This window comes from Hakea prostrata, chromosome 10 (assembly GCF_041222555.1).
Source record: "Hakea prostrata isolate BN-2017 chromosome 10, UWA_Hpros_2, whole genome shotgun sequence".
Lineage (NCBI taxonomy): Eukaryota > Viridiplantae > Streptophyta > Magnoliopsida > Proteales > Proteaceae > Hakea > Hakea prostrata.
The window spans coordinates 43067812-43095766 of NC_142609.1; the positions used below are offsets into that span (position 1 = coordinate 43067812).

At 35.9% G+C, this 27955-nt stretch overlaps 1 protein-coding gene and 1 pseudogene across 7 annotated transcripts; both read left to right on the top strand.

The window, feature by feature from the left end:
• The first annotated feature begins 9198 nt into the window (after positions 1-9198).
• Positions 9199-14756, top strand: LOC149003187 (NAC domain-containing protein 21/22-like; annotated as a pseudogene). Its single transcript, XR_016170328.1, has 3 exons — positions 9199-9526; positions 12630-12898; positions 14029-14756. The product of XR_016170328.1 is annotated as an NAC domain-containing protein 21/22-like (transcript).
• Positions 14757-18051: 3295 nt separating this feature from the next.
• LOC149003188 (putative lysine-specific demethylase JMJ16) lies at positions 18052-27853 on the top strand. 6 transcript variants are annotated; one of them, XM_089136569.1, is made up of 14 exons: positions 18052-18158; positions 19621-19651; positions 19763-19920; positions 20062-20345; positions 20472-20543; positions 20686-20763; positions 20882-21412; positions 21517-21729; positions 23078-23239; positions 23687-24055; positions 24137-25760; positions 25873-25976; positions 26619-26816; positions 27253-27853. In XM_089136569.1, exons 4-14 carry the CDS (start codon positions 20067-20069, stop codon positions 27583-27585), a joined length of 3963 nt encoding a protein of 1320 aa, XP_088992695.1. In that variant the 5' UTR covers positions 18052-18158; positions 19621-19651; positions 19763-19920; positions 20062-20066; the 3' UTR covers positions 27586-27853. The 6 variants fall into 6 exon arrangements, with proteins under 6 accessions (XP_088992695.1, XP_088992689.1, XP_088992692.1 ...); XM_089136563.1 differs by lacking the exon at positions 19621-19651; XM_089136566.1 differs by lacking the exons at positions 18052-18158; positions 19621-19651 and adding an exon at positions 18180-18381.
• The last annotated feature ends 102 nt before the right edge of the window (positions 27854-27955 follow it).

Consider the following 27955-nt stretch of genomic DNA (forward strand, 5'->3'; position numbering starts at 1 on the left):
ATTACCAAGTAAAATGGTCTTCATTAGGTTTTGCCACGTTTTCATGTGTTATTCACAAGAGAGAATTTTCTTTGAGTCTCAATGAGGATAACATAGACAGCTTCTATCTTGTCTTCGCTTTTGTTTTCAAAATCTTAATTTATTTATTTCTTTTCCCCCTAGAAAGGGCCAAGATTGGACCACTGACCAGAGATGTAGTTTTCAGTGTTAAACAACCACTTGACCAGTTCATGTAGTTGAAAGATTGGTGGTTTATTGCTGTTATCAGCCTATCCGTGTCTAATCTTGAGAGGAGCAACTGGGAGTTTTCAAAATATTTTTTCAGTTTTCCCTACACCAACTTCCAACTGCTTAACTACCAAGAAATCTGCAACTGATCTCTCTTTCTCTCTCTCTCTCTTGCAAAATATTATACTAATTACACTAACTTCCAAAGAGATGATATAAACTAAGAATATAGCTTCTCTCAAACCCATTTGAAGAGAGAATATTCGAGTCAGATCCCTCTGAGACTAGAGAAATCTTTCAGGAGTTTAATAATAACAAGATGAAGATGATGATGATGATGATGGAAGAAGAAAAAAAAAAAACAGATACAATTAGATTGCTTGTATTCAAGCGACCTGAGATCTGTTTTACTATCATTGGAGATTAGGTATAGTTCTCCTCCTCTCCCATTTCATTACTTACAAAGAAAGAGCATTTCTTACTACATATAATAATAAGTAATTTATTGAGATACCCATATAGAACTTTCTGCTGAAATACCCATGTAGCACTTGGAGTCCGGATCATTTCTCTCAACGGTTATTGATCACAAATTACAGCGGGAATCTGGATTAGGGTGATGGGTTTTTAAAAAAAATGTTTTATTATTTTTTATTTGTAGGTCCCACATAGTTTGTGATTGTAAAGCCATCAAGGGAGATGATCCACACTCTAGCACTTGGGTTTACTTCATAATGACTACGCGGTTTATCCAAATGACAGAGTTGGGATTTTCTAGCCTCGCGAGTGGAGGATTATGCTCCCTTTAATGTAAAAGAAGGGTTCAGTTTTGATCTAACTTTTATACTCAAAGGTGGGCTTCTTCTTAAATTTGTGATGGAAGGGTGTAAAGAAAGCAAAAAAAATCAAACTCAATGATGAAATGCAAAACATTGTGGCCCTACTGGTAATTGAATGAATGCTGTAGCTTGTATTTGATTTTTCCTCTTCAACACTGTTCTCTTTACTCCAGAAAATAGACTAATTAGAAACTGATCAATCAGTAATGTTTCTAGAGAAAGATAAAATCACTTGATGAGCTACTGTTTTAGACATGAACCTTCTTTTCTTTCTTTGAAAAGGAAGAATAGACCCCTAACAGGTGACCAGCCAGTGTTGTTATGAAGATCCAGTGATGATCATCATTTCTTTGTTTTCAATTCACTTAAGCAATATCATTGACCCACCACAACTTTAGCTTTTTAGAACAGGTTTCTCTGACGAATGATGTTGAAATCTAAGTATATTGTTCTATACGTGACAAGTCATTCTTTTGGACTCTTGTTCTTAACTCCTTTACGTGGCAACTTGTTCATTATGCTCTGTGAATTATTTCAAGTGTGGTTCATCAGTTACAGAAATCAAGTGAAGTTTCATCAGCACTGTTCTTCTGAAAAACCCATTTGTTCAATTTCTTATTACAAGTACTGCAGATACTATCATTACTTTATGATCTCCATTATTGAGAAAAGGACTTGAAACAGATCAATCAGAATGAGCTAGCTAAACGTTTGGTGAAAGAAAAAAAAATTCTCTTTGTATCTATTCCTGGAGAGCTTCTACCTTCACTGAATTCCATTTCAGCAATGCTTGAAACTCGCATTGCCAAGAGAAGGAATGGATTAGCTACTTCCACACAACTTCTCAACCTGCATTTTATTTGCTTTGTTGATCAACTGTGGGGTCTTACCCAAATCATATGATTAGCATTAAGAGAGCTTGTGAGTTTTTTTTTTTTTTTTTTTTAAGCTCATAATGATACCAATAATTGTTGGTGATATATATCAGGCGGATAATGCTTGTGGAGATCAGTTTCCCATCTTGTCAAGTTATACCAACTAAATCTTTCAGATTCTAACACATGTTTGACATTTAGATCGACAACATTCCCTTCTTGCATCTACTATTCTCTTAACAAGAAGATGCTTAAAATGTCGGTTTTAAGATTTGACACTAACTACTAAATTAACGAAAGAGTAACGCTAGAAAATGTAATCTTTGATTAAAAATGTAAGAGTAAATTGTACTGGTACCTCAAAGGAAGCTTTAAAGCACTAACACCCTACTTCATGTTTGAAAAACACAGATACCTTAATTCATTAAACATGTTAGTTCATTTTATTAGTGAATCAGTTAATCCACTGTTTATTTTTTCTTTAATTTAAAAATTGCCCTTATCAAAATCTATGAGGAAAAAAAAAAAATCCAACAACAATATCTTCATCAAATAACCTTCATAGGGGGAAGAATGTCTTTTTTTTTTGGATAAATGAGAATAAGATTTCTTAGAAAGATATAATAGTCTTTGTAATAATATAATTAACCATTCTAATAGAATATGACCTATGTGTTTTTCAAATAGAAAGTGAGGTGCCAGTGCTTTAAAACCTCTATTTTGGGGTGCCAGTTGTAATCGTGTTATAGTTAACTTCTCCCATTGTTTTTTTTTGGGTTGCCAACCCCGGTTTTCAAGGCTTTGCCCTGACTAATCCGGTGTTTGACCCGAGTTGCACATCGGGCTGTGGTGGGTGAGTCCCTCCCAGCTTTTTTTGCATGCACAAGGTTTCGGATGAAACATGATACTTAAGTTTTACCACTTGGACCAACTCCCGTTGGTTCCCATTGTTTTTTTTTGCAAAGATGAAAATGCTATCTTAATAATTTTATCTTGTATTTTATTATTGATAACAACAAGAAATCTATCTTAATTAGTCCATGATAAGTCCTATCTTCATTTTTGGAATGCAATAAATCTGTGTGTGACACCATGCTAATTCAAAGTCTTTACTTTCTGGTATATATATAATCATAATTAATGACCTAAATGGGGTTTTTAATTTCCTGTAATCTAGCAAAGGAAAAACAAGTGGCTTAACCATCTAGTGAAAAAAAAAATTCAAATCAATTCAAAAGACCATGAACAAGCATCATCATCAGACTCAATAATGGATTATTTCTAGAACTCTAGCTTTTCCAGAGAACTGGCTCATCTGAAACTTTACTGCTAGGTGATAAAAATTTATACTTGGAAATGATGAGATAGGCAATGATCATGATCAACTGATTGATGGGGTCTCAGACATTAATCATTAAACCTAGCTAGCTCTTTTGTATTTGTAGTGCATGGATATAATCAAAAGAAATCATATATCTCAAGTCTTATCTCAATAAAGCTTATTATATAGAAAGATGCTGGACTTGTAGTTATAATTAATTAAGATTAGAGATGTAATTTGCGGCTTTGGTGCAATTATGGACAAAGATAGAATATCTACTACACTAGCTGTGACATCATAGTTGTAATAAAGTTCAAAGCAGCAATTTGCATGCATGGTTTACAAAATAATATTATTATTCCAGTGTTTCTAGATGTCAATCTTGATTGGGAGATTTCCAAGATTCCTTCTCTTTTTCCCTTTATTTCTCTTTTGTGGTTGTCTGGGCAGTAAGTGAGATCTCAACCTCCAGGCCAGATTTCACAAACTCCTTTATTAGTCATCACCTACAAATAATCATATTTGTTTAAAAGATTATCATCTTGTTTATTTTAAATTACAAATGATTAGATCGAACATTAAGAAATCAAAAACAAAAATAAAAATAAATCGAAGGAATATGGAGACTTAACGTGGCTCACACACCAACGTGATGTACTATGTCAATGGAGCAAAAAAGGAGAACTTTTACTATCTAAAAAGAAGATTACAATGAAAATCTCTCATCAAAAACCTTAGGGCTTATTTGGTTATCTGAATCTAGAGACTTCAAATTCCTGGATTCATGAATCGGAGATTTATACTTGTGTGGTTGTAAAACATCATTGGATTCATGAAATCTAGGGATTTTACTTTTTGCCTAATAACATGAATTAAGCCATTCTTGGGTAGTGGGTGGATTCCACTCATAAGTATAAAATTGATGAAATTTGCGGATTCACGCAGAGTAACCCAACGGAACTTTATGAACTTCGATAGATTTGAGGCTAATCAAACAGTTAATTTTTTGAATCATGAATCTGTAGACTTGAAATCTATGGATTTGAAATTTCATTTCATTTCAAATCCCTGGATTCATATACACAAATAGGCCCTTAGGAAGAAAATGCCAAATTTCACAATCATCTAATAAGAGAACATATAATACATATTTGTTAATGACTAAAATAGTCATTTTGCCATGACCGGTTAGACCAATTGGTTTAATGCATTTGTCTCGACCATATTGTTATTGGTAGGTCCGACCATGTGACTGAAGGAGCCTGATCAAAGTAGAATTCTACGGTATGACAATCCTCTTGAAAGATGTACCAAGTAAATAACTCTTCCAATAGTTATATTCCTAATACAATTCTTCTTAGAGTTATATTCCGAGTCTAACTTTGATATATAACACTATATAAGCACTTTAAGTAGGCATAAGGAAGTAAGTATTCATATTTTGTGTAATCAATTACTTGAGTTCTCTATTGAGTAGTTGTGATCATATCTCATTGGTACTGACTTGCTCGTCGGAGAAGTACCTCGATTCTCTAAGGTCGAGCACGTGTTTTGCAGAGACGTGACAGGGAAGGACGAGCAGGATTTCGTATCAACAATATTTATAGAGTTTTAATCGGATAACAAGTCGACCTATCTGGTTGGGTCATATTGTACCATAGGGCTATGTCCCCGCACCCCATCCAAGAAGGAGATTAGTGATAGGCTCCGAGGTTGCTTCGATCACATATCACACGAATCAGGTCATGAGTCACTCACGAAATTTTGTTGGTGTAGGTCTATTTTCGAAGTCGAATACAAGAATTCTCATCTTACATAACACAAATAATAATCATAAATAACAAAGAACTACTGTACATATACACAATAAATAACTCTAATATTCTAAAGGGGAAAAGATATATCTATAAAGTGTAATTGAAAAGACGATTCACAAGATGAAGCTTTTTGACATTAACATTGAAAAAATCACTATAATGGTTTTGAAAAATCTCATTCCAGCTTTATTTTCTTGTTAAAAGCTTTAACATCTTAAAGTTTAGCTGATTTTCAGTTAAAAATGTCTGTGCTTTGTTGGACATGGTATCATCTCAGAATATTAACTAAATTACCTGAATTTATGCTATCAATTAATGTTTTAGTGATCATTAGTGGAGCCCAAATTACCATCTTGGAAGACATTGGCTTTTTTTTTTTGAAAAGCTTTTCAAAGTGGCCCCTTGAAAAGGGATCTCAGTTCTTACAGTTAAAATTCAAGACAATGGTATAGATTATCAAAATTTTAGAATACAATTCAACAATAGTTTCTTATTTATTGTGATGTATAATATATATATTTTTCTTTTTAATTTATAGAGAGATTCTATTAGATTGAAATTTTACATGTAAGCAAGGAGGATTAATACTGTAGTGTGAATTTATTTGTAGAAAATTTTTTCACTGACTGCTTCGAGTGAACTAGAAAAACCCATTTATAGATGTGCTTCTTCACCTCTCGGGTTCTCTCCTTCACAATGCCTTCGTTTAAGATAAAATTTCACGATCGGTTTAACTCAAAAAATGGAGTTGTGGGTTTGGTGATTTTTCGTCTTTTGGATATTAATAAATGCAAAAACTTTAAAAGAGATGTTCAAATATATATATATATATATATATATATATATATATATATATAATTATGATCTAATCCAATAAAATTGAACTAAATCAAATCAAACCAGCAGCCTAATAATCTTATTAAACAAAAGAAAAAGGGAAAATGGTTTCGTGAAAGACTCAGTTTGTGTAATTCCATGTACTATGTAGTGGAATTTTAGTTTAAATGACAAGAAATTTTGCAAGAAAAAAAATTTGACCTAACTCATATTGACCACCAACCCCATCTCTCAAACCCTAAAAAAAAAGAAATTGAAATGAGGGCTGCGGGGGAAAGAATGAGTTGCAGAAGAAGAGCCCGTGACTTATGGGAGTGGATTAGATATTAAAAAAAAAATCAAACACTTTAAAATGATGAGAAAGATGAGTCTAAAGACGTGACTCTTTATACAACATCTACTACCTAACAAAATAAACATTCTCTTTTGGGAAACCCTAACCCTAGAATTAACAATAATGTTATTCAATTATTGGAATTCTTTCTAATTTGGGGCACAAAGAACTCAATGTTTACTCTCTAATTCATGCATGGTTACAAGAAGACTCTTTTATCTTTCTATGTTCAATCTTTGATTTGTTCATGTTAATTGCTAGTTCATTGAAAACTGACGGCGTGCCTAACTGTCTTCTAATTTTATGTGTTTTACTTGTCTGAAATTGCTTGGGTGTCACGTAAGCTCTTGCAGTGAACGGTCGAGATCGAGATCTCGATTATCCATTTTGGAAAAGTATAATTTCACACTTTTAAGAAACTTGACGCTCTATCTCGACCGTTCTCAGCATTATTAATTGCGCAGCACTAAAGTCGAGCTCGTTACTTGTCTAGAAATGTACTCTTTGTTGAAGAGAAAACATCCATCGCTCATAGGCCACTTTCGGTATAACCAAAGGTGAGAGGATGGTTCTTGCACGGGAGAGGAGGAGGGAGATAGAGGCATGGTGTATAAGGGGAAAAGAAGACTCACCAACTATTTCTATGTGGATTATTTTCTATGTGTTTTCAATTTATTTAGTTTGAAAGTTTGGGAATGGTAAGGACTTATTCCTTCCTTTTTCAAGTAGCTTAGTGGTGCATACATGCAATCTCTTTCCTGTGTTGACAGTGTTTGAACCTTCTCTCAAAATTTATGTTGGAAAAGGGTAAGTTGTTGAGTGTAGGATAGGTTCATTGGGTTCGCTATCAACTTTTTTTGTCTATCCTCTTCTCTTCACATGAAATTATCTCATTGCTCTCTATTGCTTGCAGTTCATTTGTTTACTCCTCTATGTTGCTTCCTTTGAGAACTTTCTCCTTATATTATACTAAAATGGCCTCAATCCAAATTTCATTTCTCTTGACTAACCGAGTGAAACAAATTTGATGAGCTAAGGGCTTGTATGGTTACATGAATCCAAGGATCTGAAATGAAATGGAATTTCAAATCTACGGATTCATGGTAAAAAAAAAAAATAATTGTTTGGTTAGCTTCAAATCTATTGAAGTTCATAGAGTTCCGTTGGGTTATTCTGTGTGAATTCGTAAATGTCATCAATTTTATACTTATAGTGGAATCTTTGGATGTCACCCAATACCCAAGAATGGATTAATTCACGTTTTTAAGCAGAAAAGTGAAATCGCTGGATTTCATGAATCCAAGGATGTTTTATAACCAAATAGGTATAAATCTTCGATTCATGAATCCAATGATTTGAATTCTCTAGGTTCAAATAGCCAAACGGGCTCTAAAAACTTTTCAAGGGCTGTAAGGTTTATACTATCTCATGATACTAACCAATATGTATTCATATTGGGTACAACTGATAATATACATATTGATAGTCTTTCTTTTTCTTCTTTTTATTTTTTCAAGACACATATTAGATTGCACTAAAATGGATTGGCCCGTATGATACAAATACTCGATACAAGCAATACAAGACGATACATCTCTTAAAATCACTTAACTAAGACAACACTTAATACCGATATTTTAAACCTTGCTCGTAAGAATGAAAGGTATGAAACCCGTATTGAACTTTAAAATAGAGGCCAAGGAATGTTTGAAATCTTATAATAAATTTTTCTATCATTCTCAGGTGAAAATGGAGCTCGAGCTCCATTATTTCAACTTTTTATGTACCAAACTCATAAGGGCCCTCACATTTCATTTAGTTTATCTATACTTTCGACTGTGTTTCCAATTTTCATCTTATTAATTCACAAAGTGACAACTGTTACTCTCTAATTTATTTCTCACTTGCCATAAATAATTTGATTCTCTCTCTTCATGATTTGGGCTCTTTTTCAATTTGTTCTTATTATAATTTTTGTATTCTTTTCATGAAATTAAAAAAGAAATAGAGTTCATAAATCAACCAAACATCCATAAAGATGTTTGTGATGGACCCATATCTTCTGTCCTCATTGGAAGTTGCAGCACATTTTGTGCATGTGAAATCTCATCAAAACAATTTTGTATTATGATTTATGAGCTATAATATATATATGATCTAGCCATTAGTTTTTTTATTTTTATTTTCTATTTTTTTTAAGGGTTGGGTAGGGTTAGAAGCCATTATTGACACAAATTTTCTCTTATTTTAATTTTCCATTTGCTTTGATTCTTAATGAGTTGTGAACATTGTACTTAAGATCATTATACCCCCTCGTATAATTAATTATTTTGTAATTAAATTATTTCTTTTGGAATGACTAGCTTATTTAGGGTTGGTCCACATACATTCAATGAACTCTTGCTCCACAAGTAATCTATAATGAAATTATTATTATTATCATTTTTCCCATTTTCCTCAAAAGCTATACACTGATCTGTCTTAATATGACATATGGCAATATCATATATCTTAATATGATCTTGTCAGGAACTCTTAAGTGGGGCATGGTCAAGATCTTGCTCAGATCAGAATCCAAACCGTTTGATCTGATAAATTTATAAAATGAAGTTGGAGCTAATTAAAACCTAATATGAAAGCTACCCATGTCTCTAGCTTGTTTTACAAAGCTATATTAATCATAAAACAATGACAAGAAAGTGGGGTTTTTGCATTTTGGACGTTATGTCCAAGTTAACTCCTGGGTTTGCGCTTAATTAAGGTTATACAAATGTCTTAAAAACCGCCTCTCAGCAGCCTCTTAAGTGTTTAAGAGATTGGTTTTTGATTACTTGTGCCAATGGTTCTTCTTAAACCCTCTTATTTTAATATATAATTGGCAAGCGTAAGCAGATAGATCTTGCAGGGGACTCTTCATGACCTGCAAGAAGGCATATGGCTGGCTTATCCAAATAAGACCTTTTCATGATCTATATAACAAATTCCAGAAACCCAACAGAGGACTTACGAGGTTCAGTTAGATTATATAGTGAATCTGCACTTTTGGCATTTGAATTCAAAACCCAGTCTTCTTCTCTGGTCCTTGTTTCTGTCCAAAACAGAAAAGATGAGTTTAAGGGACATTGAAGCAACACTACCTGCAGGTTTCAGATTCTACCCTAGTGATCAGGAGTTGGTTTGCCACTATCTATACAAGAAGATTGCTAATGAAGGAGTTTCCAAGGGAACCATGGTAGAAGTTGATTTGCATACTTGTGAACCATGGCAGCTACCAGGTTAGTAGTCACACTCCACTGATCTCTATCTATCTTGTTCTCTCTCTCTCTCTCTCTCTCTCTCTCTCTCTCTCTCTCTCTCTCTCCTTCCCCACCCCACCCCCTCCCCCGTCCCCCCAAATCATGCAAATTTGGATTACCCAAGGCAAGGCAATCTCTCAGTTATCCATTTCTCTATCATGTCAGATTAGGAATCTGGAAACACCATCATTTGTGCACAAAAAAGAAAGATTGCATGTTCAGGTGGTGGGTGGGTGTCTATGTGAGAGAGAAAGAGAGAGGAAAGATGTACTTTTGTGCATCAGGACAGACTAACCACTGCGTGGGGAGAGAAGTAGGTCCATTTGTCTTTCTTCTGGATACAGTAAATACCTCCATCAATCTCTCTCTCTCTCTCTCTCTCTCTCTCTCTCTCTCTCTCAGTTCTCTATGTTTGACAGTAAATACCTCTCTCTCTTTCTCTCCTTGTGTCTCAGCAAATACCTCTCCCCCTCTAATGTATGAAATAATATTTTGGCATTCAATCTTTTCAGTTTCCATTTGGTTTCTCCCTTTCTCCTGCATAAGTTTTTCAATACCAAACCTCATTCTGGTTTCTGCCTTTCTGGGTTTACCATTACCAGATACAAACTCTTCTGAGTTCATATTAATTTGTTTATTACTGTTGACAAGCTTATCTCTGTGGAGTAATGATGATTTAATTTCTCTGATAGAAACCAGATGCAATTCCTTGAGAAGTTATTCATCATTTTATGCAGATAGTTCTTGTCTTTCCTACCATAGCTAAGTTGGCGGTTTAATTAGGAGGTAATTAAGCAAGTGATTAGAGAAGGACAAGAGCTAGAAGGGTTTACAGCCCAAGCTTTCTCTGATTCCAAATTGAGATTAAAATAGTGGTATACGTAGAAAAGGAGACAAGAACTGTCTCACGGAAGGATACAAAAATATCTTTATCTCTGCTTTTTGTTTTAATGGAGGATTATGACCTCTTCTCCCCCCTTTCCTTTATGATTCCCTATACTATCCTTAAGATTCTAAGTAAATCCAACTAGAATACGTAGAAATACCCAGTCAATACGGAATTAGTAGAGCCATTTATAATGAATACCCAATAGTATTAGATGTATTATATAATATTATCATGTGTATAAAGTAAAAAGACTATTGATTTCTTAGTGTATGAGAAGATTGATTTATTGAACTTAAATGAGTAGAAAAGTAGCTATTAATTATCTATAAAGCTACGGATTTGATACATTAAGATACGTATACCTAAGATTCACGTGGTTAAGAAGTCGTTTTTCTTTTAATTATTTATTAGACGTGTAAGACTATCTTAATCGTGAATCATGTAGATGAAGTCAAAAGATTATATATTGGCTTTGTAGTATATATGGTCCTTGACGTATTGGACTTTAAAGGTTTTCATCACCAATAAAAACGGGTTAAAAGTATCTTTTTGTTAGATACAGAGATACTTATCCCTTAAGATACGTACTTAGGGTTTACATAATTAATAAGTCACTTTCCTTTTTATTGCTTCCTAGACGTGTAACAATATCTAATCATGAATATATCGATGAAGTCAGAAGATGATTGATTTTGTCTTATACAAGATCTACAATGTATTAGACTTTTTCTTTATATTAATTGGAAGTTTATAATTTTGTATTAGGGATTGATTGTTGGATTCTTATTACGACGAGCTTTTATATTATTATTATGTTTGATTAAGAGCAATCACTGATGTATACTTTTCTAAAAACCTTTTTACAAAAATGATAGTCATATATAAGGATGAGATTATGAACAATAAATATCTCTTGTGCTTTGCCCTACATAGATTTTTTTTTTTAAAAGAAGAAGAAGAATATATAATACTAATTAAAATGCAAACAAATTGAACTCTCTTCTTCACACCCATTAGTATCATCCTTTATTTTTAAAATTATAATACTAATTAAAATACAAACAAATTGAACTCTTTTTATTTAATTTTCTTTGATGTCATTGAAAAGATCAATCTGTGAGTCACCCATATTGATAATTTACAGTAAACCCCAAAAATTTATATCAATGATAACTGAATATTTAAAATGTACTCCAATAGTTTCTTTATAATGAGATGGAATTTCCCCTTTTAACTTAATAGTCCAAATCCCAACATTTTCTTGAATAGAGAGAGAAAGAGAGATTCTGAAACCTTTCCAACTCCAACAGTATAGTTTACAGAAACAAAGCTGCATCACCTCCCTTCAAAATTATGGGAAGGTAAGAAGTAATCAATAGAAGCTCTTGTTGTTGTGTCATCTTCATATCAGAAAAGTTGATTTTTCAGAAATATTTAACTGCTACTGAGAATATTCTCTCCTACCATCTCATCAACCCCACATATATCTTTCCTTTTAAGGTAATTTTTAGGTAAGATTCTTTATATAAAGAATCTTTTGTATTTTCACTTCAATTGCCATTTTTTTCACTTATTTTCTGTTTTTCTGAGTATTTGGTGCAAAGGTTCAATCTTCTTTTAAGTTTCTCCATCATGATACTGAAAGTCTAACCCTAACTAATATTCCTCCACCTCCAAAACACACATCCAAGAATCAAACCATGAAAAAGAAAGCCAGAAATTTTCTTTTAAAGCTGAATTCAAGCAGCAGTGGTAGTAGCAGCCTTAAGTACCATTGAGCTTCCTTGATCACCTGCTATCAACTTTAACCTTCACTTTCAATTATTTAATTCATACCCAAGAACAGGAGAACTTTAAAATGTTCTACAAATCTACTACTGTTCAGAACTCTCTCTCTCTCTCTCTCTCTCTCTCTCTTTAATTCATACCCATGAACAGGAAAACTTTAAAATGTTCTACAAATCTACTGCTGTCCAGAACTCTCTCTCTCTCTCTCTCTTTAATTCATACCCATGAACAGGAAAACTTTAAAATGTTCTACAAATCTACTACTGTCCAGAACTCTCTCTCTCTCTCTCTCTCTCTTTTTAATTCATACCCATGAACAGGAAAACTTTAAAATGTTCTACAAATCTACTACTGTTCAGAACTCTCTCTCTCATTTGCACTAATAATACTGTGTCTTTGTTACAGATGTGGCCAAGTTGGGAGCTAATGAATGGTACTTCTTCAGTTTCCGGGACAGGAAATATGCCTCGGGTCTGAGAACCAACAGGGCAACAGTGTCTGGATACTGGAAAGCTACAGGGAAAGATCGTCCAATATACGAACCCAACTCGCATGCAATTGTGGGGATGAGGAAGACATTGGTTTTCTATCGTAACAGAGCTCCAAATGGAATCAAGACTGGTTGGATCATGCACGAGTTTCGTCTTCAACAGAACCCATATATGCCTCCGAAGGTCTGCTTATCACCCCAAACTCTTAATCTTTCATATGCACAAAGCAACCAAATACTGAAACTGCACTGCAAGAAACCCAGGATTCTCTTCTTCTTCTTCTTCTTCTGTTTTTGAAACGAGAATCCTAAAGAATAACCATGATTTTAGGGCCAAGTGGGTCCAATTATAGCCCAGTTAAAGCCCTTTCAGCTGCAAATGGTGCAGTAGAGCCTTTAAAGCCCATTAGCACTAATTTGTGTAAGCCCAAGTAAGCCCATGGCTGCCATGTGCAGGCCTGACCATCTATTCTATTCGAATGGCCACGATGCAAGGGAAAGGATGGAGCGACCAGATAGGCCTGACTAAGCTGACCAATGGGTTGGGCCTTGGGCCGGGCTTAGCTAAAATCAGATTTAGTAATTAATAGTTGAGAATTGTTTTTTTCCCCCACTCTGGCTGCCTTTGGTAACTAAGAAAAGAAAAAAAAAGAAAAAAAAAAAGTTTCAAAGACACATATTAGACAATTATTGTATCATTATTATTTTTTTGTCTTATGTAAAATTTTCTTTTCTTTTCTTAGCTACCAAAACATAGGCTAGGTGAAAATGTTCCTGGTGATTTAACCATATATGATAAGATGGTAGGACTCTATTATTACGAAGTCCAAAATACCCTTATTGTGGATGAGGATATCCCATCTTCATCATCAAAGGTTAAGAGAAACTGTGCATGACTTGAAATGACTAATATATCAACCGACATCCGCCCTAGATGATGACTGTTGAATTAGTCACGTGCTTTAATTGGTTTTGTAAAACAAAAATCTCATTCATATTGTTGCCCTAGATACATTCTCAGTGCATTTTTACTATTATATAGAAGTGTTTGGGAAGAGAAGACCGAGTTCGGACTCTTTACCCACAAGGGTAGGGGATTGTGCCCAAATATGGATTCTCCCACTAAATATATGGTGGAAGGGTCGGAAGGGAGCGTAGTCCTCTACCATTGCGGTAAAAGATCCCAACTCGAGAATACTAGTGTCAATGGTTAGCGATACTGATATAGATTGCTACCCGATATCGAAATCTCAACTATAACTTAAGTAAAACTGTCCTAATATGTTTGTGGTTGGTTTCATTCATTGCATGCAGGAAGACTGGGTGCTTTGCAGAGTCTTTCACAAAGGCAAGGGACCGGAGCTCAGGGAGGACCCTAGCCAAATAGCTACTGAATTTGAAACATCAACAGTACCTTCTCTTTCTAATTTATCTTCATCTCCCACTATGATATATCAGCCACCTTTGTCTTTCTGGATCCCAACAAATCATCAACTCATTACCTCAACTCCTACATCATCATGATCATCAAGAACACAATTTGCTAAATTTATCAGTCTTCAATGCCAATATTTCTCCAGAAGAACACAACAAGAAACCCAACTTGGAGATTCACTCTAGAACAAGAGATGATGATCATGATCAGTATGGGTTTCTACTGGATATGGGTTTGGCAGATAACAACTTTGGGAATGAAGAAGCTTCAAGTTTGGAGGAGATGGAGTTCGAAGATTATAACAGTTTTGCTTTTCATCTCTAGATTGACTGGATCAATGGTTAGTGATATATAGAAACAAGAATGTAATAGTGCTAATAAATATTCTAGTATACTATACTTAGCTAGCTGTACATCACTTTGTTCATGCATTAATTGTTTTGTCTGTAAATATGTTAGAAATCATTTTAGGTGATGTTTGGTTTGGAGCTTAGACAGTGAATGTTAGAGAAAGATGCTCCTTAAGGGCTTGTAATTGTTGTATTCATGTTAGGATGTAAATATCAAATTAATTGAGATATATGAACATTAATCATTTTTATTTATTCTAAATCCCTTCTCGGCTCATTTTTTTCTTGGGAAGATGGATGTTGATCTAAGACTCTGATCTAAGGGCATGTATCTAGGATTACACTTAGCTAGGCTGGCTCTGAGTAGGGTAAATGCTGGGTCAGGTATGAGTGTTCTGGCCAGGTTCAATTCTTGTGTAGCTTGGCTCCTTCTTGAAGATTAGTTTGGTAAATGTAAGGCAACATGGAATTATGTATTGTTTTATTATTTTTTTGATTTTCGTTGATATATGTATTGTTTTACTATTTTGTGATTAGGGTTAGGTCGGAGTTGGTGTTGAAAATGTTTAAAACTTATATATATATATATATATATATATATATATATATATATATATATATATAATTTTAATATTAATATATGTTTTATTTACGTTGTTTTATCTTATGATTTCTGTGACTAGAACCTTAGTCTCATATCGCACAATAAGGAGCTGGTTATTTGGTTTCTATATAGTAAGGACCTATGTTTTACACCTTTGCCAAAATAAAATGCCCTTGTAACACCTTCTGATATGTCTTTCTTCTCTTAGAAGTTGGGAAATGGCAAGTAAATCACAAGGACTTAATGGGGGTGTCCTTTTTTCGGGTGATACTGTGCACTATAAGGGCCCACGTTCAAAATATCAATGTGCTTGTATTTGTTTAATCTCTTCACACAAAAAATATTAATTTCGCATTTGTATTTTACCACAATAATCCTTTCTAATTATTCATTTGAATGATATAATTAAAGGTGTCAATTTGTAACCAAAACCCAATATCAAGTTTGAATCCAAGCCAAATCAATTGAAGTGGATCAAACAAAATCAGATAAGATCGTCTCTCATTTGATGGCTTTCAGACTAGGAAGAGAAAAGTTAACATTGATCCACCATCTTCCAAAAGAATGTTGATTGACAGGATCATCAAGAACTAAACTCAACAAGTCATAAAACCTATGGCATGTATCTGCATGCATCCTTTGAACTGATTTTCAAGAACTCAAATAGCAGTCTCAATCGTTCAAACTGGCTAACCTGATCATCATGTTTCCTCTTGATGGCTTCTACAATACTGGTATTTGGGGGATTTTAAAGGGCCTCCGTCAAGCGAAGGATCATGCCAAAGCCATAAATCTTCTTAATACTTAATGCATTTCTTCGCAATATCACGACAACTAAAAATAGCCTTAAAAGTGGTTGAACACCTATTAGGCATCTCCAAATACCATATTGAGTTATGCCCTAACCATTTATGGTGGATGAAGGAAACCAAACAACAAAGTTTATTAGATCCAATGCTCCAAATATGTTAAGATATTGTTGCTCTATTCCAATCCACCAAATTTCAAAGCCCTAGCCCACCTTCTAATTTGGGCATACAAAAGAGCTTCCAAGAGATTTTACTGCAACTTGCCACAACACTTTCAAGATGATTGATGATCAACTTGGGGATTGGAAGAACATTATGCCAATAGCTCACCATACTCATCAACACTGCCTTAACGAGAGTTAGTCTTCCCGTATATGATAAGACTTTATTCTTCCAAGAATTGAGTTTTTGCTCCACATTGTTCAAGAGAGTGTAACTGACTTTGAAGTGCCTTACAAGACAAAGGAACACCCAAGTACTTCATTGGTAAGGAGCCATGCGAGAATCAAAGGATTTGGTTTGATGTTACATTTGTGCTATAGTTGGTGAAGAAAATGTTGGAGTTTTCATTATTGATGATAGTAAGCCCTGAAAGCGTGAAAAAAAAATCTCTAAAATGTCTGCAAAGAGTTCTTCCATTTTTAGGGTTGGCCTCATCGAAGAGAAATAAATCATCTACAAAACAAATAGAGGTGACGCTTGGCTCTTTGTAATGTGGATAATCATAGGATCCCTCTTTTGCCACCACTGCAAGGGAATCCGAGAACACTTGTAAGGCAATAATAAAGAGAGATGGGGGATAGGGCATCCCTGTATCATCTCTCTATTAATTTGGAGGATTGGACACCATTAAGAAAGATTATGAAACTAGGATTTATCACACGAGCCGCATGCAACCCATAAATGAAGCGAGGGGGAAAGTTTAGCTACTTAACAATGAGAAGAGATAGCTCCATTAGACAAAATCATAGGCTTTCCTAAGGTTGACCATTGCCCCCTTTCTTCAACTGATAGTCATATTAGAGCTCCTCACCAAAGGAGAATGTGATTTGATGATTTGTTTGTCCTCAATGAAAGCCATTTGTTTTTTACCAACTAGCTTATGAATCACTAACTTAAGTTGGTTAGTGAGCATTTTGATAATAAATCTGTAGATACAACTTGAGACTGCAACTAGTCTGAAATCTCCGAAAGAATCTGGACTTGTCCTTTCGGCATCAAGGTCAATTTGGAAAGCATGAGAATATTTGGCATTCAAAGAATGTTGAAGAAGTCTTCAATGGTGAAGCAAGCATCGGGGATAACAATAGACCAAGCTTTTTTGAAAAAGATCGCTCCAAGACCAACTATGCCAACACCTTTGAAGAAGTAGGAATCAATTGTAAGATTCACTACCAATCAATTGTAAGATTCACTAACAAAGTCAACCTAGATATAGAATTTGCTAATAAATTAGCAAATCTACGGACATAAGAGAAAGAACATTAGTCTAGTAACCATTTCAGCCCAAAGGTATCATTTAAAATGTCCAACTCCTTTGAAGAAGTAGGAATTTCTAGCTAAACCAAATTAAGAAGTTCAAGATAGTCAATTTCCACCTTTAGATACTGAAATCCTTATTTACGAGCTAAGTCTAAACCTAATTTGAGAGCTAAAGCCTCTATAATCAATGCTGAACTACAACAAACCCATTGAAAGATGCAACCAACTACGTGTTATCATCTTTATTTTTAATTACCACTCTTGTCCATCCACTATTGAGATCTTCTAACCAAGCTCTATCACTGTAAACTTCTTCTAGAAATATGTTACATAACCAAACCAAACCAAAATCATTATTTAGAACCAAACCAAAAGGAAACCTCGGGAGTCATGACTCCCTTATTTTACCAAAAAAAAAAAAAAAAAAAAACTCCCTTATAATAATTGTATCTCCGGAGATTTTTTTTTAATAGAAAAATGATTAAATTTCTATTCTCTCATTTGATTTTTATTCATTTTTTTTGAGAATTTGTAACTTCTAACCTGTACTGTCGGGAGCCGTTTTAGTAATCAGGTAATTTTTTTTTCTTCTAATATTTCCTTTAATTATTGTTTTTTTTGTTACGTAATAATAACTGTATTTTTGGAATACTGATGGGCTCCTTTTTCTCGTGAGAGCTCTTAAACCTTATAATATCTCAAAATGAAATTCCAAAATCTCACCAATTACTCGCGTCTTTTGGAAACATATCATACCAGTAAAGGTAAAACAGTATGAAATTTATCAGTATTATTTCTAATTTAATCTGGTTCTACTCAGGAGATTATGGGCTTTCTCATGGTTGTTTTTGATCATTTGGTTGTAGATATCTCATAAGTGTTGCTCTGTTTGGGGTTAGGGTTTACAGAGATTTTTTTTTTTTTTCATTTTGGTAAATCTTATTTCCTTTTATGGAAGGAAATATAGTATGCTAAATTGTTAATCAGGTTTGTTTCATCGTTTCCTTGTTTCATTTCTGTTTTTGAGTTTTTCTTACCCTACCTCTTCAAATTTAAGGGATTGTTTCCCTGGTTCATGGAATTCTCGTTTAGGGAAAGGGAAATGCGGTCGTCTTTCCTCTCTCGCCTGTTCGAAGGGAATCCTTGAGAAATTATGTTATAATCATTATATTTTCTGTGAGATCGGTGGTTTGGGTGTCCACTGCATGAGGGTATCTGCTATAGCGTCAGATCCCCTCAATTTCTGAATTGCCTTTCCTTTTATAATTTTTTGTAGGTTTTTCCAGATTTAGTGTCTTCTGGGTTTACTTGATTGTAGTTGTTTATTGGACAAACTGCGCATAGTGGTAATGAAGTTTGAGATGCAATCTAGACTGTGTAAGTTTAAGTGCCCTTGTGGATCCTTGTTAAAATTTATATTTTTCATAACTGATGTTGATTTTTATGAAATCAAGTGATTCAGCAACTTAGAAATTAATCGGGGTTTCAGGTTAAAGGATTAGATTTCTATAGTGGTGATCAGATCATGATCAGCAAGGTTTTGCAATTTTGAATCTGATGTATTATGAAGAGCTTACTGAATGCTGATATATATATGCTGTTTGGTATGCATTCAGAAACTATGGTAACTGGTGTCCTGTAAATGTATTGGTTTAGGAAGCAAAATATGGGAAGAAGTACTTCACCTAATATATCGGATGACTATTTTGAATTTTTGTGAAATGAACTTGAATGACTGTTTGAGAAATTGTCAATCTATCTTATCTTTACACTTCTGCGGAACATTTGGGGGATGAGTAAGAGGTCTTTTTGGGGTCTCAACCATTAAAAATTCTTTAGAAATTCAAGGTCCAAATACTATGTTTTTCAGGTTATTGTGTGTAGTAGTTTTGGTTAAGTTACAAAAAGGATATGCTATGAAATGATGAGTTAGTCTTCAAAAATTTGCAGCGAAATTTTGTTATTATATTTGAGGGGGATATTTTCCGGCTGTAGAATGGCTAGTCTTTAATTGTATGTTGCTTCTACTAAAATCCAAGTAAATTTTTTCTCTAATTTTTGGGTGAGTGAGTTGTTTCTGAGTTGCCAATCAAGCAGTTGACTCTTTGAGTATGCTTATTACACTTTTGTACTCCAGATTTTTTCTCTCTTCAAGAATTTTGAGTGAACTGATGAAATTCATGTATTGCATAAACTAGTTTCCTAATGCAGTTGGTTTACTTGTAGTGGAGTTGCTGGATTGAACTGTTGAAATCATGTATTGCATTCCAAAAACCTATATCTGAAATTATGTTTACTTCTTGGCATTTTGTTTTAAGAGCTGCTGGTAGTTTCATGTTCTTTCCCTAAGATCATTTTTTTATTGCAGCTGCTGCAGATAAACTATTTGTTGCCCATTCTTGGTGATATTTCAGATTGAGGCATATACTTTTAACGGGGCTCTAACTTGTAGTTGCTTCTCCTTGGACAATTTTAAAGACAGTTGATGGGTAGATTGCCTGCTCCACGCTTCCACATGTTTTTAGTGTAAGGTTCACAAATCCTAATCTACATCAATATCTTTCTAGAATGTGATGTTGGATTGACTACATTGTTGTTAAGAGTTTTTTGAAGTACAAATCAATATTTATGGATTTATTTTCTGCTCACATTTCTTATGGTTTGCAGAATTGATGGGGGCAGAATGTGTTAAAACTGAATTAAGAGAGGAAAACGTTGAGTTGTCTGCTCCACCTGGTTTTGTTTCACTTACATCCTTCACCTTAAAGAGGTTCAAAGAGAGTGAAATCATGACGAGTTGCTTGCAATCCTCCATAGCATCAGATCCACAGCCATCTGAGATGGACGCTGAGGGTGATGATTCTAAGATTTCAAGGACCCTTAGGCGTAGGCCATGGATAAACTATAGCCAGTTTGAAAATAGCTCAGACGAGGAATCTGACTCTGAACAGGTTGATAGCCATTGTTGCCATTGTTTTACTGACCTCTTGCTTCAGGATATTAAACAGTGGTTCTGCATTTGGTTTTCCATTTAGGTAAATATCTCATTTATTATTGGTATTCCATTTCTAATGCAGGATTATCCTCCAAGACCTGCCCTTCCTAAAGGTGTGATTCGTGGATGTTTAGAGTGTACTGACTGCCAAAAGGTTGGGATTCTAAGTAATTTTTAATTGTTTTTTTTTGGGTAGATTCTAAGTAATAACTTCGAATTTCTGATTTTATGCAGTTTGTGATATTATGATGTGAGCTGCACCTTTTATGGCTAATAAGTTATGTTTGTACGGACAGGTTATAGGAAGGTGGCGTCCTGAAGATGCATGCAAGCCTGTTTTGGAGGAGGCACCTGTATTTCACCCGACTGAAGAGGTCCTTCTCTCCGCATAATTTTCAATTTTATCCATTTCGTTCCTCCCTCAACCCACAAAATAGTATGTGTTTAAATGGAGTAGAAAGATATTGAAGGAATTTTTAAACTCTCTTCCAGGAATTCAAAGATACACTGAAGTATATTGCAAGTATACATCCTAGAGCAGAGCCATATGGAATTTGCCGCATTGTTCCTCCTCCTTCTTGGAAACCTCCTTGCCCCCTAAAGGACAAGAATCAATGGGAGGGTTCTAAATTTGCAACCCGTATCCAGCGAATTGACAAGCTTCAAAATCGGGGTCCGGTGAAAAGGATGTCTAGAATCTCTCGACATATGAAGAGGAAAAGAAGAAGATGCCTGAAAACGGGGATGGACTCTGGGGTTGTTCATGGAGATAGCATGAGTCCTGAAAAAGATGGATGCTGTGAGGGAGAGACATTTGGTTTTGAACCTGGTCCATTATTCACTCTTGAAGCTTTTCAGAAATATGCAGCTGATTTCAAGCAGCAGTATTTTCAGAAGTCTGACATAGGTGCAGGTTCAGGGGCTACTAGTCAAAGCATGCTTCAAAAGCAGCAGGAGCCTTCTGTCAATGATATTGAGGGTGAATATTGGCGGATGGTTGAGAAGCCGACAGAAGAGATTGAGGTATGATAAGACAGATTGAAAAGACATTGGGAAAATTGTCACCTTTTTCTTTTTTCTTTCTCCCCCCTCCCGGCAGCTTTTACTTTACTAATCTGTTTTTGTAGGTTTTATATGGGGCTGATCTGGAAACTAAAGTATTTGGCAGTGGGTTCCCCAAGGCATCAGCTTATTGTGAGGACCAATATTCAAAGTCAGGCTGGAACTTGAACAATCTTCCTAGGCTTCCAGGGTCTGTTCTATCTTTTGAAAGTAGTGATATTTCGGGCGTTCTAGTGCCATGGTTGTACATTGGAATGTGCTTTTCATCATTTTGTTGGGTAAGGTTCATCATTATTTTTTATCACATTGAATGAACACTGATACTTTTGACGTTTTACTCAGGTGGTTTTATGTGTAGTTGTCTATTAGGTACTCGTCTAGTGTGCCAAGAGCTCTGAAGCTGATGGAACGAGTTTAGTCAAGCCCTTCAATCTATCCCATATTAGGTTGGTCTAATCAAAGTATCAAACACCTATACACCAAATTGGGCCCCATTAGGCACATAATGTACCACCACGCTTTTGCGGTCATCGTCTTCGATGTTATCACTCTAGGTAGCTGTCTCTGTGGCGGTAGGCAGCCCTCTGCTCCTTTAGTCTTTTTTTCTCCCTTTTTTTTTTTTTTTTTTTTGTGGGGGGGGGGGGTTATCCCTTTCTTGGCAACTTTCGCTCTACTCCAGGTAGCCCTCCCCTAGGTAGCCTTATCCAGAATTCAAACCCTTGACGTGGTGCTAGCTCTGATACCAAATGCTAGGTACTTTACCAATACCCCAAAAGCTAGCGTAATGGGGCCCAATTTGATGTATGGACGCTAGATTGGGCCAGCCTAATATGAGATAGGTTAAAAGGCTTGATTCAGCTCTTTCCATTAATTTCAGAGCTTTTAGTGCATTGGTCAAGTACCTAACATTTGGTATCAAAGCTAGCACTACGTCAAGGGTTTGAATTTTGGAAGGGGCTACCTAGGAGAGGGCTACCTGACGTATAGTGAAAGCTGCCAAGAAAGGGTTACTTATCTCACCCAAAATAAAAAGTAAAAAAAGAAGAAGAAGAAGAATAAGATTAAAGAATAGAGTGTAACAATTTGGAGAGGGTTACCTACTGTTAGAGTGAGAGTTGTCAAGGATGATGACTGCAGAAGCATGGTAGTATGCTATGTGCCTAATGGGGCTTGATTTGGTGGATGGGCACTAGATTGGACCAGCCAATTATGGGATTGGTTAAAGGGTTTGTCTCAGCTCTTTCCATCAGCTTTTGGCGTACTGGTCAAATACCTAACATTGTCTCATGTCTGTAGCCTTGGTTTTTCCCCTCTGCCGTTGACTCACCTTGTTTCCGTGACAACTGTAATTGTATGTAGTAGTATGCTTCCCATAATTGTGATTGCACTCAAAGGCTTGTATCGCCTCTATACTCCCATGGAATTATAGGATGACTGATGGTTCCTTATTATTAATTTCTTCATTGCTTAACTGCATCTGTTAACATATTTTTTCTTATTGCTGTTTGATACCTTATTATTGCTTTGGGTGGTACAACCGTAATTTTCTGAAACAAATTAAGTGGGTTGAGTAGACACTGATGGGTGTTAAGGTTGACTTATCTTTTGGTCTATTTCGTGAAACAGCATGTTGAGGATCACCACTTGTACTCACTAAATTACATGCATTGGGGTGCTCCAAAAGTATGGTACGGTGTGCCAGGAAGAGATGCTTTCAAGTTGGAGGCAGCTATGAAGAAGCATTTACCTGAGTTGTTCAAAGAGCAGAATGACTTGCTCCATAAGTTGGTAAGTTATTTGTAGAAGCATTATATTGCCCTTTATATATAGTCAGGCCTTTGAGCCTACTCCCTACTATTTAGATGCTTCTTTGTCTTTTCCTTTGGTTGGCTTTCCTTTGGGGGAGGGGGCTGGGGAAGTGCTTTGTGATGTTTGCTCTCAAAGCACAGTCAGTCTGATTGAGGTTAGGTGTATAAATCATCTATTTCATTAATCTTGTTGTAATTGATCTCCCACTCACTTGGAGATTGATTCTGCATTATGAACTTTCAGACCCAAGAATTGAAGAGAAGAGAAACTAAAAGATGCTGAACTATCAGACCTAAGAAGAAAAAGGAAGAGACTTAAAAATTATTGTTATTTCTGTTCATGTCCCCTCTCACTTAGCCTTGGAGGAATTTAACTCTCTAAGATTTCAGTTGTCTAATTGTTTGTCCTATTTGCCATTGGGTGCAGGTCACACAATTGTCACCTTCCATATTAAAGTCTGAGGGATTATCTGTCAATAGGTGTGTTCAGCAACCTGGGGAGTTTGTTCTCACCTTCCCTCGAGCATATCATGCTGGATTTAATTGTGGTTTTAACTGTGCGGAGGCAGTAAATGTTGCCCCTATTGACTGGTTACCTCATGGGCAAAATGCTATAGAACTATATCGTGAGCAGGGGCGAAAGACATCAATTTCCCATGATAAGCTGTTACTTGGTGCAGCTAGAGAAGCAGTTAGAGCACAGTGGGAACTTTCATTATTAAAGAAGAATACACTGGACAACTTGAGGTGGAAAATTGTCTGTGGAAAGGATGGGATCTTAGTAAAGGCGCTGAAGGTAAGCTCTCTCGTTGCTTGACTTGGTACATCTTAGGAAGGTCTACTTTTCCTTGACAATGTAAGTTCTCCTTTTTTATAGACACGTGTTGATATGGAACGTACAAAGAGGGAGTATCTTTGCACGTCTTCACAGTCAATGAAGATGGACACCAGCTTTGATGCAACAAGTGAGAGAGAATGCATCATCTGTCTTTATGATCTGCACCTATCTGCAGCAGGTTGCCATTGTTCCCCTGACAGATACGCGTGTTTGAATCATGCAAAGCAGCTTTGCTCTTGTGCTTGGAGTGACAAATTTTTCCTTTTCCGTTATGAAATTAGTGAATTAAATATCCTAGTAGAAGCTTTGGAAGGGAAATTAAGTGCCATTTATAGATGGGCTAAACAAGATCTTGGAATGGCTTTAAGTTCATTCGTCTCCAAAGATAAATTGCAGTCACCAGGGCCTTCCCGTAAGTCATCCCATTTCTCAGAAGAAAAAAGACAAGGCGAGCACACATTGCAAGATGGAGTAAATTTTGCCAGCATTCCCACTACTAGATCATGTCCAGAAACTAGGGCACCTACTGTCCAAGTAACACCCTTGAAAGAAACTCATGAACAAAACACAGTGATCACAGGGATCAGAACTGGTGATAACGTTTCAAATTTATGTACAGTACAGAAAGAGAAGATGTTTGAAGCATCAATGGCATCTAAGGGTGTGTACTCAAGTGCAACAGGTCAGGTCTCACATGAAAAAGCAAGAGTAGATCAAAGCTTTCAGTCAAAGGAACCAGGAGGCGTAGTTTCAGGTTCCTTATGTGGCACTCCTCCTTGTGGAATAGCTGAAGAAGACTTGTCATATGCTGAGTTACCTGGTGGTACTTCCTATGGGCGTGACACTCCAGCACATTCTCTTGTCATTCCCGGGGGTATTCCTTTCACCAACTTGGCCAAAGTGGCCCGTAAAACAAACAACTTTGCAACGATGGAAGATAGTGGTATTGTACTTCTCAGTGATGATGAGGTAGAAGAGCTACATGAGCCATTCTCAAGCAAAGCCATAGGAGAATCCGTCAGAGAAGATCTGGAAATTTCTAGGAGACTAACAAATTGTGATGACAAGGTGAGTTCCTGTATCTACAATAAGGATCAAGCACTGGTAACACCTGAGACCAATGCATCAGTGATGAGCGAAGGGGATATTAAACTGTTACCTAGCATTCAACAGGATGATAAAACATCTGGCTCAGTATCATCTAATGTTGCAGACATTGGAATAGGCAAAACATGCCAAGAACACAACTTTGGGAAATTGAATGATGTTCTACAGAACATTACTCGCAATGAAGGTGGTTCTGTTGGTGTGGTCTCTGGGAAAAACATCCAGGATGTCATCTCTCACAAAGAAACTGGAGAATCCAAAGTATCAAAACCCAAGATCTCTCTTCAGCAATTACAGTCATCTTGTAATGGAAAATCAAACAAGGGTGGTGACGAAAAGGTGGGATTGCCTGTCAACGATGTATTAATGGATAGGACACGACCTGTTATTGCAAGTCAAACTTCATCCCCCTGTAATCTTGATAGATACATTCGTCAAAAAGGTCCTCGCCTTGCAAAAGTGGTGCGAAGGATCAACTGCAATGTTGAACCCTTAGAATTTGGGGTTGTGCTTTCTGGAAATTTGTGGTGTAGCAGTAATGCCATATTCCCCAAAGGTATGCTTTTCTTCAACAATGGATTCTCTCCTAGTTCTTTTCCCCCTGCCTCAACTGCAGTGAACCAGGATCACACATTTCCTTTTATGTATTTCTGTTCTCTTGTTTGCAGGATTCAAGAGTCGAGTTGTGTACATTAGTGTTCTAGATCCAACGAAAATGTGTCACTATGTATCAGAAATTCTTGATGCAGGACTCTTCCGGCCTCTGTTTATGGTAAGGGGACTACTGGCCAGCTGATTCGGAGTTGGATCCATCTCCTCTGTTCAACTAGGGCTAGTATAGAAGCTTAAATTTATTTTATTTGAGCTGTTAATGATTAATTCATTCTTTCCTTAAGAGGTTGATTACTATTCACATCATCTCTGAGAACTGCTTTCTTTTTTTTCTGTTGCATCCTTCTTATACATGTTAATTTTAGTTTCTTAATGAATGATAAACCTGTTGTTCTGTTCCTTCCCGTATCCATGACAAAATGCAAGAAAGATTTAACTTTATATATGTAATCCCAATGAATCTGCGTTGGGACACCCTCGGAATTCAGTTACTTATATAAGCTTCCTAATGTTTTCTTTTATCTGCTTTGTGGTATTCTAAGTTTCATGCATTAGCTTCCTGCCAACTCCACTATGACCATCCATGACCACTTATAATTTGTTAAAATTATTATTGTTATGTTATTTTTTTATTTTTTACTTCTTTAAATTTCCTGTATCAATTTTTTTCTGTCTAGATTTTCAAGCACCCTGAGTTTAGTACCTATGACTTCGAAGGCTTTTTATAGTTCAATTAACACTTATGCACTCTATTTATAAAATAAATCTGTTCTGAATAGCAACCGCATATTTGGCATTTCAGGTTACTGTGGAGCAGAGCCCAAATGAGGTGTTTATACATATTTCAGCTACTAAATGCTGGGAATTGGTTAGAGAGAGAGTTAATCAAGAGATAAGGAAACAGCATAGCTTGGGGCGATTGGGCCTTCCTCCACTACAGCCCCCTGGAAGTCTTGATGGCCTGGAAATGTTTGGGTTCTCTTCTCCAGCAATTGTCCAGGTGGGAAAACCCTTTTCTTGTCATGAAATGCAGCCACCTTGTGGAATTACTAGATGACGATCTATCTGAATTTTGCCTTTTTGAAATGATCCACTTTAGCATCTGTGGTGCAAGGCTTGTGAGTTGTGAAAAAAGTGCAGCATACCAGTGTTTGTGTCCTAAATGCCAGAGTTTGACGTTCCATACCATTTACTTACAGCTTATCATTGTAGATATGTCCAATCTGTTGTGCAGAAGTAAACTTGCACTGAAATTGGCCCAGAACATCCAATCTTCAGGGATTTTGAACAACTGGGTTTCATTCACTATATATTCTAAATTCCAACTGGTTTTCATTCACTATATATTCTAACTGCCTATTGTTCAATTCCCTTTTCCTGGCACCTATGCATTGTGCTGCTACTCTAATTGATCCATTACGTGTTCACTGTTACAGGGTGTAGAGGCAATTGATCGAAACCAGGTCTGTACCGAATACTGGAAATCCAGATCCCCGATCCAAGATTCACTTGATTGTCAACCTGGAGATGCAGTCAGAGATCCCAACCTGAAGATCAAGGGAGACCCCACGAATAAAGAGGCAGTCAAGGGAATTGAGAAGTGCCCCTCAACCATTGGGATTGATACAGTGCTCAGGGGCTTCTTCATGAAGGCAAATCCAGAAGAACTACATTCACTGTACAGTATACTACAGAACAACCAACCAAATTCTGATAGAGAACGCTTAGCTTATGTTCTTGATGAGGAAATTAAGAGGCGGTCTATGTAATTGCTTTTTTCTTAGATATTGGATAAACCCAATTCTCAATACTCTTCCCTACCCTTCACTCCCAACACCTCGGGCTGGCTCCCCGCAGAAAAAAAAAAAGGAAAAAAAATTTTTTGCCAAATGGGTAGGGAAAAATGTGCTCTGTCCATATTTTTTTAGTGATGCTGGAACAGAAAAAATGTAAGGAATTTTATAATTGTCATGCAATGGAAAATTCTCATTTAGACTAGTATGCTTCTTATTTAGTCAATTGCAGCAATTATGGTTCCCCTATTTCAACTATTTAGTTTCACAAGCAGAGTAGGTTTGATATTTGCTCTCGAATGATGATTCAGACCTGATTATGCTTAAGTTACTGGGGAAATTTTTT